An 18,937-nucleotide genomic window follows, 5' to 3' on the forward strand; every position below is an offset into this window, starting at 1 on the left:
GCTATATGTATATAAGGAAGGGTGTGTATTTACATGAAATGAATGTCAAGGAGGTTCATTCTTTTTAAGGAGCGTGTGTGTGAAAGAGTGTGAGTTTACATAATGCAACGTAGTGTCACCTTTTCAAGTCGATTCCATTTAGTGTGCATGATTTGTACAAGATCTTGCTCTTTGTTGATCAATACAGCAGGAAGCGCCATGTCATTCCTGGCGGTGGCAATGCTACAGCAGCTACTATTACTATCATTAAATAGCAGTACAACCTCGTCTTGCACATGGACATTGCTACCCATACTAGGATCGGAAAATTTCTGTGCTATGCGAGAACGCAAATCATGAAGGGCAATCGACCGAGGCACTTGGAGGACGATGATGTTGTCCACGTCGTAGATGACCTTGATCTTGATGGTAGGCTTCAGTGGAAGATGGCTGCTGGCACTTGGGCTAGGCGTGATAGTCGTCGCACATGTGCTGTTGCTAAGATGACTGGATGCAATGCTGCCAGATCGACTACTATTGGTGGATTCTGATAATGGATGTTGTGGTGAGAGTGGTGTTGGTGGTGGCGATGGTTCTCTGATGCAATGTGATGATTTGCTCTTTTTTAGCTCTCCTTTGTGATACGCATGGGTGTTACTATGTAGCTGGAATGATCTAACTGTGCCTGTTGCATTCTTTGATGCGAGTGTGGTGCTTGTAGGTGTTGACATGGAAGGTTGAGGTTGCTGTTGGTTGCCATGGTTACTACGATGCCAAATCTTATTTGCTGCTTGACTGCAAAGAGATGAGAGTCCACCACCACTAGCATTAGAGCTTGGTGTAGATGTAGCTGTAGTAGGTGGCGAACGGGCCAGAAAGGACGTGCATCTCAGTCTCTTCCATCGTGAGGAGGATGTGCTAGTGGATGGCGCATTTTCTTGTTCTTCTTGCTCCAATATTGAATCAGATTTTTGAATACTAAAGAAATCCAAGACGAAAAATGACTCTGTGATCATGGTCTGTTTACAAAACAAGATGCTGAGGAACTGCTCCAGTTCTTCTGCGCGTTGAGCATGTAATTGTTTGCTGGCAGGCAACAGATTTAATCTGCTCTTGATCTTGGGTGGTAAACGTGAGCCAGCACGTTGTTTGGTAGTGCTGAATCTTTCATATAATTTCTGTGAAAGCTGTGTAAACTCTTCGTATCTTCTTGCAATCAAAAAGGGCCGTTTCTTGTGTGGCTCCACCTTGATAATATACCAGACCTTTTGATCGCTGCGTTTCTCAAACGAGATGATGGATGCTGAATCAATAGTGTAGCCTAATTTTGACGTGGTATTGAGGCTGAAAGATGGCTTCATCATGGGCGATGCGGATGGCATTGGATGTGTGTGGAATAAGAAAACGAAAGAGGGAGAGAGAGGTGGCAGAAATGCAGAAGAAATCATTTTATACTTTTTTCATTTGAAAATATTTAAGGAGCATTTCAACCCACTTTTACACACACAGTAGATAGGCGCCTCTGTCTCTGAACCCCTTGTGTCATGTATGTATATATAAAAAAAGGCCATTACACAGACTCATGTCAGATACACACACATTCAAGGAGGTTTCAATATCTGAACTGAGGTCAAGTATGTTTACAAGAATGGCGTGAGTTGATCTCATGCGCTGATAGACGAGTCTGGACTCCCCTTGAACAGGCTAAATGTGGTCAATCTCCGGGATATTTTTTATCGTCTTACTATGCATCATATTTTATTGTTCCCCTTTTCGTATTTCAAAGAACAAGAGCCAAACATGAACCCATTTCTTTGTTTATATATCAATTAAATTAGGTTTGCATGAAACCCATTCTTGGCTGTTGTTTTGGCTGAGCAATGTTGAGTGTAGAGTACATTCAGGCACCATCTCAGATACTCGTCTAGTAAGTGTTCTTCAATCTACTTTTGAGCTTGTGAATGTAGATCAGGTCAGTAACAATACGGACGTCATTGTAATAGACATGGTGCTGGGTCCATGTTACTAGCGCAAAATCATGCAATCATCAAGTCCATCCCAACAAGGTAATTACTGCTTTTGTGGTGTACATTTTTATGCAATAGCATGCCTAGGTGATTGCTGTTCTCATTCGAATGAGATGTATTCAATAGATACGTATGAAGGCTACATTCATGCTTTACATCTTTGTTTTGCTACTGCAAACTGCGATGTGTACCTTACTTAGCTGTAGGATCTGCTTCAAGATTCAATTTTGCTGTTGTCGATCCATGTCAAAATGCCGTCTACGTTCATTTGGAGCGTTTAGATCAGATCTCACCCCCTAGATTCAACTTGCTGTATCCTCTTTCCAGCAACCCTTTTGTAGCATTTAACATGAAGAGTCGGATGCTATAATATATAGCAAACAACTTTGAGCATTGGTTTTATTCACAAAAGGAATGTAGATTGTAGCAGTGTTGCTTCAAAGGGGGGTCACAGAGTTATCTTAAAAAATTGAGACATTTTTCTGTTGGTTCCTGATACAATTTTACTAGATTACGTGCTTTTTTTCCACCACCATACAATGCTATCCATAGATGATAAGGAACCCATCCCGTTTGTGGACTATTACTGTGCCTGTTCAGCCAAGAAAGAGCATGCTGCCTTGAATATAGAGCCAGCTGAAAGTACACCTTCTAATCTCGGCCCAACCACTTCCACCACTTCGATCACAAGCACAACAGGAGCAACAGCAGCTGAAGGTGCTGCTTCTGTCACTGGACGCCATTTACTATCAAATCAAGCATCCAACTATCTATACCCGCTTTCACGTCTTTATTTTTGCGAAGATTGCCATCAGATAAGATGTCCCTCTTGTGTGCAGGATGAAATCGTATCGTATTATTGTCCAAATTGTCTGTTTGAGGTAAAAGAAACCATCGCAACGTCTTGATCAAATCAAATTGCTTAGAGTATTATTATAGGTACCTACTGCGAGTGTGAAGAGTGAAAAGAACAGATGTGCTCGAAACTGCTTCCAATGTCCTATTTGTCAAAATACGCTGTCTGTCGTTGCAGCTCAGGAACCAACTCAAATGTCTGCCTTGGGTCCTGCTCCGGGTCCCTATTTCTTGGCTTGCAATGTCTGTCGTTGGAACTCACAGGAAATCAACATGACATTTGAAAAACCTACAAGTCTAGCGTGTAAGTCTTTCCATGGTATGATGGTCAACAACACAAGGTTTGACTGATAGGTGGTTTGCACAGTGCAATTGCAAAAGAATGAGGAAGCGCTGCCTGATGCAAAGGAATTTGACCAACTCAAAGAGCATTTTGAAAAGCATCTCAGAGTGAATTCACCGCCATCATTACCAACAAGCTTCTTGTCATTCTCTAGCTCATCAGCATTCAGTAAATACATGGGAAGCCAATTTCAGCATGATTCTCAAACGCAGCAAGGAAAGTTGGACGATATCAGCGATTATGAACCAAGTGTACAGGTACCAGATGACGATGTAAGATTATTGGAATCAATGACGACTCTGAGAAGCGTGGATGGAGGTAATAGTGTGGTTTATAGACCTTGTCAAGTCTGCTAAGTCTCTTTGTATAGTGTCTACATTGTCTCAACGCTTCTCTCAACTATACGATCAGCCTTATGAACTATCGTAAGTGTATCTTCAAAAAGTCCAGAGCTCTTCATTCACCATCTATCCATGTACACAGCAAAGTACATCCTCAGCGCATTCACCTAGCCATAAAGAGATCGAAGCGTTGTCGTAACTGTCGCCACATCCTGATTAAGCCAGAACAGAAAGCGCAAGCAACTCGATTCAAGATCAAGCTGGTTGCCATGTAAGCCATCTCTGGGGGACATCTCATAGATATGACAATTGACTCACTTCTATTAGGAACTACATACCCACGATTACATTATTAAAGCTGCCTAGAAAGAACTGGCCACTTCAAGTTGGGGTGCCTACACAGCTTGTGCTCAAATTCACAAATCCATTGTATGAAGAGATGAACATCACATTAGCAACACCTCAAATTAGAAAGAAATCTGCCGATGATGAGGAAACCGAGCACAAAATTCGAGGCAAAGTGACAATTCTGTCACCTCATTTCACTGTGGGCGCTTACAATGAGACGATCGAGTATGATGATGAGATGTATCCTACTGGGAATAGACGAAACAATGCCAATTTTGCTGCCAATTCATACGTAGATGGTGTTTATGAAAAGAGAAACAATTATACCAGCATATTGGTCGAAGTTATCCCTGATCAAGCTGGTGAATTCAAGGTGAGTGAATGCAAACAGGCGATATAAACCCTATAGCTGAATATGCTGCTGCTGTGTACATGCTAGTTTCCCTTGCTTGTCACTTATAATTACAAATCAGACGAGGACCGAATGGATGTCTCATCGGGAGACATTGATGCGGATGAAATGGATGAGATGGATGTGGATGATAGCATGGACGGATCAAAGAAATCGTCGCTCAGATTTGATGACGATAAAATCAAGAGCTACTCCTTTTGGTGCCTCATTGGCCTTGGATCAGCTGTATAAATGATGTTTTGGTATATTTATTTCTCATTGATTTATCCAAGCAAAAGTTCATATATAATAACCACGATATTAATACCAATTAAGGGAACTATAACACATAAAATTCAATAAATGCATTTACAAGACCTTCCCACATCACAATGAACTTACTTCTCATGAGTGTTCTCACTGCAGATATTAAGTTGATGATTTTGTATTTGATAGATTGTCCCTGTTCGTTGCCGAAACCAGCTTCTGGTTGTGCTGTCCATCCAACTACGATGTGATATCAACAAAAGAGCGTTTACGTGTTTATAATGATGAGGAATGACTTACTTCTGGCCAAGAATCTCTCTTCACTCAAGACTGCTATAGCGTTAATAAAGCAGAGTAATACATAGAACAACTGCCCGAGTCCAAGAGTCAACATTTTGATAGTTTAATTGTATGGAAGGGAGAAAGAGAGAGTGTTGTATACCACAGCTCATACATTTGGCCACGTAGAGTGATTGAATCGCCGTCTTTTGCAAATCACAGTGGTAGTAACGACCAAGACATCCCATTTGCAGGTTCATATGACAGGAAAATTTTTTCTTCTCTTCCTTCAACATCCCATCTTATTATGACAAAGGTGGATCAGCTTGGCATACAAACTGTTATCAATAAAGAAGAATTCGCAAGCAATGTTGTAGTTAAAGATTGTCCTGTAGTGGGCCGTTCTCTGGTAGCAAATCGACCCCTTGTGCCTGGCGATGTGGTCCTTGTGGAGGAGCCACTGATCAAATACGATCTCAAGCCAACCTGTCGTTCGACCAAATCACCCTACTATTCCAAAAAGCTATGGAATATGCTCAATGCAATGGTGCATGACGAAGAAGAGGATAAATTCCAGCAGCAGCATCAATTGGGACAAGAGACAGAGGCGAATGAGGATGGTTGCCATGACAACGACGACGACGACGACGACGATGATTTATATGGCTATAGCAGCGATGGCTCGGATGAGGATGAGGAAGAAGAGGAAGAAGAAGAAATCAACCCTGATTCAGACTTTTGCCCTGGTGTGCCTGCAGCCATTATTGCCTATTTGGACATTCATCCACCCACCAAACAATTCTCAAATGTCAGAAACCGCAAAGAGTACAAAAGAGATGATTTCGACTTTTTCTATTACCCCAATTCAGATATTGAGCCCTTTTGGCTGGATCATAAAACAATCAAGCTTATTCATACAGTGACTCAGAAGGTAGCCGACACTATCCCTTTGTATTCGCATGTCGACCCCTACGATCTTCGTAGTTTTGTGCTCAAGATTTACTCCAACGCACACACGGTAGCACTGCCCAGAAGCAGAACCATGCCTACACATTCCTCCAAAAAGGCCCGCAGAGAACGGTACAAGGCCAAGTTTGGAGATAATGCTACTTACTGGGGAGAAGATGCTGTCGATCCACCAAGCACGCCCACCATTGCCTTGTTACGCTGGGGATCCAAGTTTGCTCATTCTTGCTCACCCAACATGTTTTTACGTTTTGAACCTGACCGGAATGCTATGGTGTTTACTGTTACTCGCGCATTGAAAGAGGGTGACGTACTGTCGTTTTCCTATCTTCCTGAGGATGATTCCACTGTTGGTGGTCTCGTACTGGGCAACACAGCAGACCGCAGAGCCAAGCTGCAAAAGTTCAAGTTTTTCGAGTGTTCTTGCGAGCGTTGTGTGGATTGGGACTGGTCCAGAGGTGTCTCCTGTAATGCTTGTCAACAACCTACTAGTTTCCGCAATGATCAACATGTTTGGACCTGTTTCTCTTGCAAGGCACAGTTCAAGGATGACGAAGCTACTTTTATCGGCGAGCGTGAAAATAATGTACAGCGTATGATTATGGGGTTTGTGGCTCGTATTCATGGCCATCGTCGCATGAATGAAGGCATGATGCGTATGCTGGAACCCTATCTCTTGGACTTATTGAACCCTGCTCCTGAAAAGAACGAAGTAGCTGTGCCCAAGAACCATTGGACCTATGGTGTAATTCATTCCTTGTTGGCTTCCTACCATTTAACGCTGTTTCCTCAATCATTTGGTAAGGGTTTGGCTGCTCAATTAGGTTTGACTGTACAAGGTTTAGAAGAAGCTTTGGTGTATATTGAATTCTTGAACAACACAATCCGTACACATCCCACATCTATCAATCAAAATGCGTCCCATGGTAATTTGATGGCTGCATTCTTTGCTGGTTGGCGCATCTTGACTTTGGTCATCGATCTTGTCATGGACAGCACTGAAAACAAATATGCCAATGTTGTCTATGAAAGAGACTCTGACGACGACAATTCTGATGTGGATACAGACGAGGATGACCAAAAGATAGAGGCTCCTGTTTCTGTTCCAACTGAGGGTGATGGCAAGACAGAACCTGCTCTGATTCCACTCAATCAAGGGTGGACTGCTCCACTTATCAAGATATCAGAGATCGCCAACAACGAATGGATACCCTTGGTGGAACAAGTTTTCACATCTCATCAATCAGTTGTTGTGCAAGACATGATTGCACAAATCAAGGCATTTGCTGACAGAATTGAAAAGACGACTCGTTCATCAACATCCACAACAGAAACGCAATAATCTTTAATGTTTACTGCTGTGAACATATAGACTCGATCCATGTTGAATAAAACTTTCAAGTAATTTATTTGATGCTTTATTGCAATCACTAAAAAATTATAATCGAGTTGTCAAGAACGTTGTTAAATCAGATGAGGATATTGTATTTCGCGTTCGAATTCGCATTTAATTCGCGTTTCGCAATGTGTAAATTTCTAAGATACATAAAAACGGGCAGCAAAAGCAACATACAGTAATCTGGACAAGCTATAATACTTTTGAATTTGCAAATGCCATTCCTATCAAAGGCTTCCAACATCATCAATTGTCTCTAGTAGGACAAGATAATAAAATCGATTTGGACAGCCAGCCACCGCCGCCGCCGCCGCCATGAAAGGTTTAATTCTCGATCGATATACTGTACCGATTCGTTGATTTTTGATCAATTTGCGACTTGATTGATCTATTTTACAAAATTTGACTATGTAAAATGTGATGCTCACTTCATGCTTTCTGATGCAGCCCGTGGTGGTAGGGCGAAGTGGTAGAACTTCAGCATGCCAACTGGAGGATCCCGGCTCAAATCTCAGTGAACGCATGTTGGTGATTATTTTGACGGTCGTACTGATGTCCTCGTTTGATGAATGTTCTCTTATCCAGTATCTCTGTATGACAACTTAGCATGATTGTATTAGCTCTGGGTGTCGCACCTGATTAGTAGTAGATTTCTTTCCCAACTTAGTTCATTATATATCTTATTCCCCATCATTGCAGACATCGGGTCCACCAACAGTCTCTTCTTTCCCTCAGTATGACATTTTAAGGACTTTAAATAAAAACTGGAGCTCGACTCCCCCTACAAAAAAAAAATGCTTTCTAATGCATTTCTGTAGCACTTTTGAACACGCATCCGATGGTTATAACTTGAAACGAAGTTTTGAATAAACTCATTGAGCAATGTTTAAAAATATGAAATGAGGTTTCTGGTCAAAATGTTGAGATTTTACATACAAAAACCTCATAAACAAATTTTCAGGGGTTGCTTTGGATTCATAGAAACATTTTGATTTAATAGCATAACATAATAAATGTTCAGTCCTTAGACACTTTACAACCCTAACATGGAACCTGAGTTTCAAGGCATCTGTCACGCCTGGCTCATATGTGGATAATGATTTTACGATCAATTAACAAAAACCACTTTTATTTTTACCATCTCTCCTCTGATCAATGCTGCCAGCCTTTTCCTTGAACGACGGCTCGGAGCTTCAGAGATTTCAATACTTACTGCAGACATTTTACGCAGCCCATGAATCGTCAATGTCCAGACTAAAGTTATTAAATATAGAATGCAAGAAAATATTATTATGAAAGATATAGAATACAATAAAATACTATTATAAACGACAGTGCTATGACTTAACACTTACTTTTCATACGTTTCAAGGGCATTTACTGCTGTATTGCCTTACGAAAAGGGCATTGAGTTTTCCAGCTGGCCCCACCAGCCGATTAATTCAAACCCAGACACATAATCTGTTCCAAATTGGTCCAAATTGGCCAAATCTTAATGATTTTCGACTCGATTGAACTATTTTGGCAGATTCGACTATATAAAATATGATGATCATCCTCTGCTTCTTTAAGCTTTCTTGGAGTGCCTTTCAAGGCGCTTCCAATGGTAACAAGTAACGTAAATGTTTTGAATAAATTTATTGAGTAATTTACGACAATATCAAAAGAGGTTTCTGGTCAAAAAGTCGAGATTTTGCATATCAAAGTCCCATAAAGATGATTTCAGGGACAGCATTGGATCGATAGAGACATTTTGATTCAAGATATACCATAGTAAAAGTCTTCATTATCAAGGTGAAAAACGCGATCATTTGATTTTCAATGAAAACCATGAGGGGTACCTCATGCTTTTTGGTCGAATTTTGACAATGTTTTTTTTTGATCCCCAAAAAGTTGAGCAAAGGTGCCAAAAAGTTAATTCTAGACCAGAGAAATAGTTTGGCGCTATTCTGGCAGCTCAAAACGGCTTCTAACACGAGAGATCACTGCTCAAATGCATCGAAATTTCGCACTGCTTTACATACTTTCAATTAGCAAGGGGCAATGTAAGTATACTGTCTGTCCGTATATGCCATTTCTCCTTTGTTACAGACGTAGAGCACCAAATAAAAGGTAAATATATGGCTACATATTGCTAGTAGAGGGTTACTATTTGATATTGGGCAATTTTTCCGTCTACAGTAGTAAGGTATGGAGAAATGGATGTTTTCCATCATCTTCACGTATTTGGTTATTTACCAGCTGCTGCTTTTGCATGACACTGCAAGAGCGGGCGTATTGGAACGGCGACAACTGCAGAAATAAGCTTTTTGTTGAACCCAGGACAAGTGAAGTGAGCTACATTCCATAAACGCTGCATATCGAGATTATTCCATAGGATGAATTGCTCTTGCCGCATACTTATTGCATGGCTTTGGCATGTGTTAGGGTTTGTTTTTACAGCTCAAAGACCCACACTAGACTGCTTTCAGTGCTATTTTGCCTATAGAACTTACAGAAACCTTCTTTTTTGATGGTTTTCTATTTCGATTTTTTCAAGAGGAGTTGCAGAATTTGGTATAAATAAAAGACCACAATTTAAGGATGTTTGTTTGCCCCACATTCTTTTTTCGTTTTTATACAATGAAATCCTTCTCATTATTACCAAGTGAATTACTTGATCTGGTCGCTAGCTATGTGTTTTTCTACAATACTCGAGACCACCAGTGCTTGAATGTTTGCAGCAGTTGGTACACATCCTTCCAGCCGTCTCTTTATCGCAACATTCGCATCAAGCATCGTCGACAGTTCAAACAGCTTGTGTCAAGTATTCATCGCAATCCAGAGATCAGCCTGTTTGTTCGACATGTGTATATACAAGATCAAGTAGGTCTATCTAGAGATGAAATGGAATTGCTACCGCTCCTGTTTCCTCTGCTGGAATCACTGTATTTCAACCCCAAATTGTGGAAATATCAACGCCCTATAGAGAGGAGAGAGATTGCATGGGACAGACTGAGTTCTCTGCCGCCACTGGATCGCTACAACACAACGCTGCCACTCATTCAGTCATTTGGATCTTCCCTACAAGAACTTGTCCTGATGGGCGGTATTGTCAATCCACTGCAACGGATGCGGATTCCAGAAAAGAAGACATCCGTGTTGCTTGGTCTGCTGGGTTTTACACCTCAATTGCGACGTCTCACACTGCATGGAAGGGATAAGCTGAATATCAGATCACTACGAGATGCACAAAGAGCAGAATTCTCATTACACGATATCCTTCAGCTCCATGCATCGTTACCCTGTCTCAACTCATTGTCATTGTCGGATGTCGCCCTTTCAATGCTCACTGAACAGGTACCAATCACTATTCCAGCAACTCAAATGCGTCAATTGCATGTGCAGGGTCGACTCGCTGACTACCGCTGGATTGGACATGTTGTCGAGCTGTATCCACACTTGACAGATTTGGACCTAGATGTGAACTGGGATGCATCGTATAAACAGACATTGACGTGGATGGACATTGGCCCCATTCAGGCATGTCTCTTCAAAGTGGCTCATCTCACTTCATTAGAACGCATCCACCTGGGCCAGATTGAGTCTGTACTGAAATCCTCAGCTGGCAGCAGGTTCTTTGATCAACTGTCCAAGGTAACCCGTACAGGGTTGGTCTCACTCGACACTACGTTCAATGGGAGGAACTTCTGTGGCGTGGCTGCTGCCAATGCATTCAGGTCATTCATGGCATGTACCCATCCTGATGTCACTGAGACGCTCAAGGTGCAGCTATGGCGTGATTTAGGAGACGTTGAGAATGTAATGCGATCCATTGGACTCTGTACAAGGCTGACTGAATTGGAATTGCACTGTGGAAAATTCTCGTATTCTTGGTCTTATGGCTGTGATATTGATGTCATTCTGGATTTCTGTCCTCAATTGGAAATACTCTGTCTTGATATGGCTCGACTAACGTTCAAATCCAAGGACAACAACTACAATAAGGGCCCTCATATCAAGACGGTTCGCCTGCTGCAGACGCATTTCTCCACAGAAGCCATGGATGTGCTCGCTGAATGCTGTCCCAACATGGAGCATTTGGAGTTGACCAGCTGCATCAAGGACAGAGACGCCCTATCGCACAAGATCCATCTCAACCTGCCACACCAGCACCTCAAGACGCTGAGCGTCCAACATCTGCATCTTCGACCCAGCAGTTACATTGAAAAAAGTAGTATCGATGCAGCGTTGATCGCTGTCAATTATACAGATCGCAGCAAGCACAACTCGTCGAGGAAATCAAATCAATTGAACCAACGATGGTACCATTTATACTGCCAAAAGACCAAGGCTGGACATTGCCGTCAAATGCGAAGATTAAAGTTCCTGGAATCACTCAAGGTGCAAGACTACCTGATGAAGGACAAGGATTGGGATTACCTGGAGGAGAATTCGATTAGAGGGACTTACCGAGAAGCGAAATACTGGGATAGTGATATACCTTATGGCTATTTGCAGGTCGATTGCCGCTACATTGACACATTTGTATTCAATAGAGTCAAGCTGTAGTGCGTGTAACCAGCAGAACACCGGGATTACCCATTTACCGTACGCAGAATACACACACTATTTCTATTTTTTCCATTTGGTTGCCTCTTGAACTCCTTTCTTTTCTTTCTTGTCTTGCAACAAATAAACTTTTTTCTCTCCACTTGATATTCATCAAATTCAACTCTAATATTAACCTTTGTCAGACGTAAAGAACACCACTGAAATCAAGACAAACGCAAGCACGCTCATAAAAAAAAAAAAAAAAAAACGCCAACTTACCTTTCAACAATACACTTTTACACCAAAAAGAGACTCGCCATTTATACAAATGTCATTAAACAACAGCTTGAGGTAGTGTATATGTATGCCATGTTGGCTAGTTTGTGTCTAAACCGCCTCTTCAGCCATGAAAACGACAATTGGAAGAAGACCCTTGCACTTCCAGCCAAAGATGTGAGACCACAGACAGAGGTAATACCATCATGAAATAAACACCTTTAAGGAGAGACCAAGTGATTAAATCGTGTTTTCTAGGATGTCACTGCAACGAAAGGAAATGAATTCGAAGACTACTTTCTTAAAAGAGAACTGCTGATGGGCATTTTTGAAGCAGGTTTCGAAAGACCCTCACCTATTCAAGAAGAGGCTATACCCATTGCATTGACGGGCCGTGATATACTTGCGAGAGCTAAAAACGGTACTGGAAAAACGGCTGCTTTTGTGATCCCCACACTAGAGAAAATCAACAACAAAAAGAACAAGATTCAAGCCCTCTTGCTCGTCCCTACCCGTGAATTGGCGCTACAGACATCGCAGGTCTGTAAAAATCTAGGCAAACATCTTGGTCTTCAGATCATGGTGACAACAGGTGGTACGACTTTAAAGGATGATATTATGCGTTTAAGCGAGCCTGTGCATGTTGTCGTTGGCACGCCTGGCCGTATTCTTGATCTTGCGTCCAAGGGCGTAGCTGATTTCAGTGAAGCCTCCACGTTTGTCATGGACGAAGCAGACAAACTCTTATCACCCGAATTCACACCCATCATCGAGCAACTCATCCACCACTTTCCAAAAGATAGACAAATCATGCTTTTCAGCGCTACGTTCCCCCTCATTGTAAAGACATTCAAAGAGAAATTCTTGGTGAAGCCCTATGAAATCAACCTGATGGACGAATTAACGCTGCGTGGCGTCACTCAATACTACGCCTACGTGGAAGAAAAGCAAAAGGTGCATTGCTTGAACACGCTGTTTTCAAAGGTAATTTGACGGCTGCTTTGGTTACAGACTGACCTCCACTGACCTACTGTATCATCCTAGTTGCAAATCAATCAATCCATCATCTTTTGTAATTCAACAAACCGTGTAGAATTGTTAGCCAAAAAAATCACAGAGTTGGGCTACTCGTGCTTTTACTCACACGCTAGAATGCTACAAAGTCATCGTAATCGTGTCTTCCATGATTTCCGAAACGGCGTCTGTCGCAACTTGGTGTGCTCTGATTTACTGACGCGTGGTATCGATATTCAGGCTGTCAACGTAGTCATCAACTTTGATTTCCCCAAGAATGCAGAGACCTATTTGCATCGTATCGGCCGCTCTGGAAGATTTGGCCATTTGGGCCTAGCCATCAACTTGATCACATACGAAGATCGATTCAACTTGTACAAGATTGAGCGAGAATTGGGCACAGAAATTCAACCTATTCCACCCGTCATTGATAAGAGTCTGTATGTGGCACCAAATGCATTAGAGGACGCTCAAGTGCAACAGCCAGACCGTCAACAAGCATTGGCCACTCGCCAACAGCAACAGCAACAGAGCAACGAGGAGCAACAGCAGCCCCACTATTACCAAAACAACAACAGTGGCAGATCGAATAATTGGCGTGGCAGAGGTCGAGGTGGAGGAGGTGGTGGTGGAGGCGGAGGAAATCATCAATACACTAATCGACCAAAGCAATAACAACAACAGCAGCAGCAACCCTCTCAAGACCAGTTGCGCCCCCTCCCTTTTATTCTTTTCCTCTGTGGCACTCATTGAATCTATCACATTGAAATATTCCTGCAAAAACCTGCACTTGTCACTGAGCCTTTGGCCAGTAGGCAGTGTTGAACTCGAAAACCAAAAATAAACGCGACCTTTAAAAAGACACCAGCCCAAATATTTTTAATCTCTTCTGTCTTTCTTTCTTGTTTTTTTTTATTACATTAAAGCATCATGTCTCATCTTCAAAGCATGGCGATTTTGGGCATTCGCTCATTCAGTCCAGACGAACCATGCTATATCAAATTCTTCTCTCCACTGACCTTGATTGTCGGCTCCAATGGAGCTGGTAAAACGGTACGTAGTCAGTTGCATGGGATATGTATGCATTTTGATTGATCCTCTCATAGACCATCATTGAAAGTCTGCGCTATGCTTGTACGGGTGATCTCCCGCCAAACAGTAAAAACGGTGCCTTTGTCAATGATCCCAAGGTATGCTTGATTCGATGATTGGAAACCATGATTGTATGCTGAAATGCTGGATTAGGTTGCAGGCATCAGCGAGGTAAAGGCTCAAATCAAACTCAAGTTTTACAACATCAACGGCCAAAAGATGGTTTGCAGTCGATCTTTGGCAGTGACCCAGAAGAAGGCGACAGTGACTCAGAGATCCATCGATAACGCCCTGTTGAGATACGATCCAGTGACAGGGGAAGCCTTCAGTATCACCAGTCGATGCGCAGACATGGATTCAGAGCTACCGCTTCACTTGGGCGTCCCCAAAGCTATTCTCGACAATGTCATCTTTTGCCATCAAGAAGACAGCAATTGGCCATTGTCTGAACCGAGCGTCCTGAAAAAGAAGTTTGACGACATCTTTTCATCCAAGCGATTTACTGCTGCACTGGACAACATCAAAGAGATTCGAAAGGAGACAGCGACAGACATCAAGCTCGGCAATGTGCAGCTAGAGGCATTAAAAAACGATACCAAGAAAGCCAAGCGAATTCGCAGCAATTTGACAGAATTAAACCAGCAAATGACAGCTAAAAACGAAACATTCCAAACGATTGAAATAAAACTTGCTCAGATCGAGGCTGAAATCAGCAGACTTAATGCTTCTTTGAAGGACAACCAAGAGGCGCATGATACAATCCGCCAGCTGTTGAATCAGCGAGATTTCTTCCAGTCCACCATGCGGTCCATTGAAGCACACATTGTACCTCGAGAAGAATCCACAGAGCAGTTGCAGCACTTGTTGGAGGAACATCGTATCAAAGAAGATAAAAACCAGGAGGAAAAGTCTAGAGTGTCTTTGGAGCGATCCAAGTTGGAGAGACAGCTCAAGGCAGCCCAGGATGAGCTGTCCAAAAAGCAAGTGGCGATGGGCAGATTGGACGCTGCTCGAGACGAGTATTTGCGTCAACTTCAGAGACGATCCGCCTTGATCCAGCAGATGAACCAAGACAAAAACATGAACCTTCCTGTGGACGACGGTGATGCCTCTGCTCAGGTGATCAAGGAGCTGATTGAGGACAATGCCACCAACAATGACAGGGCAAAAGATGAAGCCATGTCAGAGCAGAATACCCTGTCTGATGAATTGCAGATGCTAAAAAGTCAGAAAATGTCAATTGAAGAGAACAAGAAACACTTGAAGAGACTTATTGTAAGTTGTAGAGGAAGCTCAGGGTGTGTGTCTGTACTGAAATCAGCAAACCTATGTAGGACAACTTTGATATACAAATTGATGTACTAGCAAAGAAGATGAAGGAATTTCAAGTATCCGAAATGCAGATGGACGCCATCAAGGCCAAAATTGCTGAATATGTAAGTGATGTGAGTGTGAGGCAACAGCAGCCACCAACGCGGATATGGACTGTAGGAGAAGAAGCTTGCTGAGATGGATGCTGTGACAGTTAGCACCAGCCAAGATGAACTCAAACGAAAAGAGCATGAGCTGCGTGATGTGGACGACAAGATCAGTGATTTGAACGAGGAATCAGCGAGATTGAGCAAGCAGAGTGATTCGAGAGCTAAATTGTCACTGAAGCGTACAGAAAAGGAAGTCAAAGAGACAACCATGAACAGAATGTAAGCCTGAATTCAATGGTTTTGCATGTGTGTTTACTAATGACTTGTGATTTAGCTACACTGACCATATCAACGATATCCAAAACTTGCTGGATTCAAAGCCTAACATTGCAAACCTTGAGAGAGAGCTCGATGTGTATAAAACGTAAGCGAGTGTGGATCTTTTTACATGCAAATACTGACATTCTGTCCATTTTAGCAAGAAAGAAAAGGAGCTGGCTTCTTTGATCGAAGTTCGTAACAAGGCCAATCGTGAGCTATCAGCTGCGGATGCTAAACTAAACATGGTGCTCCAAAACTACAACAAGCAGAAGCGAGAAGCAGATAGTAAGTATTTACATTCAGAGTGTTGAAGAGCATTGAATTAACTTACGGGTACCATAGAATTCCAAAGCCTGATTGAAAAGGTCTGTGGCCAAAAGGACCTGCCAGCCGAACTTGCTGATACTGTCAAGAAGGCAGACATCTGGGCAACGTGAGTAGCCAAACTACGAAAACCCGTTCAATTATTCATGGTGCTGTTTATTAGTAAAATCGCTCAAATCCAAGGTGCTTCCATGGTATACCAAAAATTCCGTAATACAGAAGATAAAAGTGGATGCTGTCCTTTATGTACAAGAGATTTTGCCAACAATGATGAGATTGAGATGTTTAGAAACCAGGTAAATCGATGTTGTCCTTCTGAAAGGCCAAGTAATTAATCCAGCATTCTAGTTGAAATTAATGCAAGACTTTATACCCGAGAAACAACAAAAGATGAAGGAACAGTTAAAGGAAATTGAGGCGAGAAAGGCCAAGCTCTTGAGTGCCCAAGGTACTTGGATCAAGTTGGAAAGCTTAAAGAAGGATTTAGCAAGTATTTCAAGCACAAAGGAAGCATTTGAGACTGAAAAGAAGGCTGCTGAGGAGAGAAATCGTGTCGTAAGTGGATACAATGACAGCCAAGCGCGCTATATCGGTACTAAAGCAGACGACCTAGGCTACAGCCCAACTTGTTGAAGTGGACAATTGCAAGATCAAGGCAGACAAGCTACTGCTTATCGCACGCAATGTCGGCAACTTGAGCAGAGAAGTAGATCTCTTGACGCAAGACGTGCAAGACCTCGAAAAAGAGCTGGAGTTCTCAGGTTCCACTCGTACTTCGGATGATGTAATGAAGGAGCTGGAAGAACTCACAGAGAGAAGCAAAACCATTCGACGTGATATGAAGCGAATCCACACCGAAATCGACATGAACAATCGCAAACGACAATCGGTTGAACGCGCATTGAACGAATCTTCGCAAAAGCTCATCAGGTTAGAGAATGAACGAGATCGCAAGGTGGGAATGCAGCTTCAGCTGGACGACATTAAAGAGCAGAGAGACAGCCGTAAAGTCGAATACGAGGTAAGTCCATGTGTTTTCGTAAACAAGCTGCACCGTCTAATCCTCGTGATACACAGCGACCTGAAAACGATGCTGAGCCATTGACCGAGAAGATTCAAGCAGCTAAGAGACTGTATGACGAAGCTGTCCAGAATTGGAGAAATGTCGAAGAAAAGGCATCTGCAGAAGAGCATAAGATATCCATCTTTGCTGAGCGTCTTTCAGATTTTAATGCCACCGTCAAAAAGTGAGTACAAAGATATTGCTGTATAACAAAACATGCTGACACAAGTTATAAAGGTGCGCTGCTGCTGCGAGCCCTGAAAGACTAGAGTCGCTCAACTCAGAAATCACCAATTTGAACAACACAATCGCAGACATCAAGTGCAAAGTAGCAGGCATTGATGAAAAGCTGGCAATCATTGAGAAGGACGAAGCTGAAAGACGTGGCATTGAACGGGATTTACAAGACCAGATCAAGTACCGTGATATGCAAGAGCAGCTTGCTAAATGTGAGCAAGAGTTGGCTGCTGCCAATCAAAGCCAAGATGCAGTGGATGTTGTTTCATTGCAAAGAGGCCTACAGCGTGCTGACAAAGAAAAATCTGATCTGGTGGACAAGGTAAAAGATACACATGATAAAGTGTGTGCTTGAATTAGTGCTGATGGTGTTGGTAGCGTGGTAGTATTCGCGGTGAAATAGAGCAGATGAGTAATCAATCACGTCGATACGAGCAAGAATTGAAAATAGACTACCGGGACGTGGATGGCCGTTATGGGAATCTCTTTATCGAGGTAAAGACCAAGGAACTGGCAAGCGAAGATCTCGAGAGGTACAGTAAAACCTTGCAGGCTGCCATTATGAAGTACCATTCGTTGAAAATGCAAGATCTGAACAAGATTATCAAGGAGCTCTGGGTAGACACATACAAAGGAGGAGGTATGTGTACATGCATCCATTGATTTGGTAATATGACCGACTGATGCTCGTTTAAAAGACATTGATTATATAGAGATTCGAGCAGACAATGAAGGATCCACTGCATCCAGAACCTTCAATTACAGAGTCGTCATGATCCAAAACGGCAGCGAGTTGAATATGAGAGGTAGATGCAGTGCAGGACAGAAGGTCTTGGCAGCCATCATCATTCGACTTGCTCTTGCCGAGACCTTTTGCGTCAATTGTGGTATCTTTACATTGGATGAACCCACCACGAATTTGGATCGTGCAAATATCGAGAGTTTGGCAGAAAATCTGGGCAGGTACGTAGTATTTGTAATCCATGACGTATAGATACTTATCACATCTCAATTTGCTAGAATCATCAAAAATCGAAGCCAACAATCTAATTTCCAATTTGTAATTATTACCCATGACGAGGAATTTGTCGAATACCTTTCTCGAGACAACATTCTTGGTCAATATTACCGTGTATCAAAAGATTTCAAGTAAGTTTCTAGTTTTTCGGATCTATAGCCATGATATACTGATTCATGTCCATGGACAATAGTCAACATAGTCGGATTCAGTTGCAAGGCCAAATCCAAAATTTCAACGACAATGATGAGGATCCCATTATGCAAGATCGCTTTACTGGTCAAGATTATTTGAATTGATTCTTCATTCGAATATGAATAAATTATGTAATTAGCTTTAGGCTTATAGCTTGTTTAACTGATAGTAGCTTAGGCTGATGAAGCAACTGTAAAAATATGGCTATTGCCATGGTAACCAAATTTGAGATGAGATTCATTCTGTTTTGA

At 42.2% G+C, this 18,937-nt stretch overlaps 7 protein-coding genes across 7 annotated transcripts; 5 read left to right on the forward strand and 2 right to left on the reverse strand.

The window, feature by feature from the left end:
* Positions 1–95: 95 nt before the first annotated feature.
* On the reverse strand, positions 96–1,361 carry ATC70_006675 (uncharacterized protein; the record flags this gene model as incomplete). The annotated part of the gene is made up of 1 exon (XM_064825947.1): positions 96–1,361. The coding sequence occupies one exon, from the start codon at positions 1,359–1,361 to the stop codon at positions 96–98; it is 1,266 nt and encodes a 421-aa protein (XP_064687461.1).
* A 1,184-nt stretch (positions 1,362–2,545) lies between these two features.
* Positions 2,546–4,536, forward strand: ATC70_006676 (uncharacterized protein; the record flags this gene model as incomplete). The annotated part of the gene is made up of 7 exons (XM_064825948.1): positions 2,546–2,887; positions 2,946–3,165; positions 3,229–3,522; positions 3,575–3,629; positions 3,688–3,816; positions 3,873–4,266; positions 4,333–4,536. 7 exons carry the CDS (start codon positions 2,546–2,548, stop codon positions 4,534–4,536), a joined length of 1,638 nt encoding a protein of 545 aa, XP_064687462.1.
* A 32-nt stretch (positions 4,537–4,568) lies between these two features.
* Positions 4,569–4,945, reverse strand: PKC1_4 (Serine/threonine kinase; the record flags this gene model as incomplete). Its single annotated transcript, XM_064825949.1, has 3 exons — positions 4,569–4,624; positions 4,687–4,791; positions 4,852–4,945. The coding sequence occupies 3 exons, from the start codon at positions 4,943–4,945 to the stop codon at positions 4,569–4,571; spliced, it is 255 nt and encodes an 84-aa protein (XP_064687463.1).
* Positions 4,946–5,137: 192 nt separating this feature from the next.
* ATC70_006678 (uncharacterized protein) lies at positions 5,138–7,138 on the forward strand (the record flags this gene model as incomplete). The annotated part of the gene is made up of 1 exon (XM_064825950.1): positions 5,138–7,138. The coding sequence occupies one exon, from the start codon at positions 5,138–5,140 to the stop codon at positions 7,136–7,138; it is 2,001 nt and encodes a 666-aa protein (XP_064687464.1).
* Positions 7,139–9,814: 2,676 nt separating this feature from the next.
* On the forward strand, positions 9,815–11,743 carry ATC70_006679 (uncharacterized protein; the record flags this gene model as incomplete). The annotated part of the gene is made up of 1 exon (XM_064825951.1): positions 9,815–11,743. One exon carries the CDS (start codon positions 9,815–9,817, stop codon positions 11,741–11,743), a length of 1,929 nt encoding a protein of 642 aa, XP_064687465.1.
* A 310-nt stretch (positions 11,744–12,053) lies between these two features.
* URA6_1 (bifunctional uridylate/adenylate kinase) lies at positions 12,054–13,690 on the forward strand (the record flags this gene model as incomplete). Its single annotated transcript, XM_064825952.1, has 4 exons — positions 12,054–12,076; positions 12,130–12,196; positions 12,260–12,985; positions 13,046–13,690. The coding sequence occupies 4 exons, from the start codon at positions 12,054–12,056 to the stop codon at positions 13,688–13,690; spliced, it is 1,461 nt and encodes a 486-aa protein (XP_064687466.1).
* Positions 13,691–13,945: 255 nt separating this feature from the next.
* rps23_2 (ribosomal protein S23) lies at positions 13,946–18,790 on the forward strand (the record flags this gene model as incomplete). Its single annotated transcript, XM_064825953.1, has 17 exons — positions 13,946–14,068; positions 14,122–14,205; positions 14,261–15,382; positions 15,442–15,543; positions 15,599–15,807; positions 15,863–15,952; positions 16,007–16,134; positions 16,192–16,282; positions 16,337–16,469; positions 16,522–16,728; positions 16,787–17,194; positions 17,251–17,420; positions 17,474–17,795; positions 17,852–18,113; positions 18,172–18,436; positions 18,494–18,622; positions 18,685–18,790. 17 exons carry the CDS (start codon positions 13,946–13,948, stop codon positions 18,788–18,790), a joined length of 3,951 nt encoding a protein of 1,316 aa, XP_064687467.1.
* Positions 18,791–18,937: the final 147 nt, after the last annotated feature.

This window comes from Mucor velutinosus (genome assembly GCF_035048745.1).
Source record: "Mucor velutinosus strain NIH1002 chromosome Unknown tig00001547, whole genome shotgun sequence".
Taxonomy (NCBI): Eukaryota; Fungi; Mucoromycota; class Mucoromycetes; order Mucorales; family Mucoraceae; genus Mucor; species Mucor velutinosus.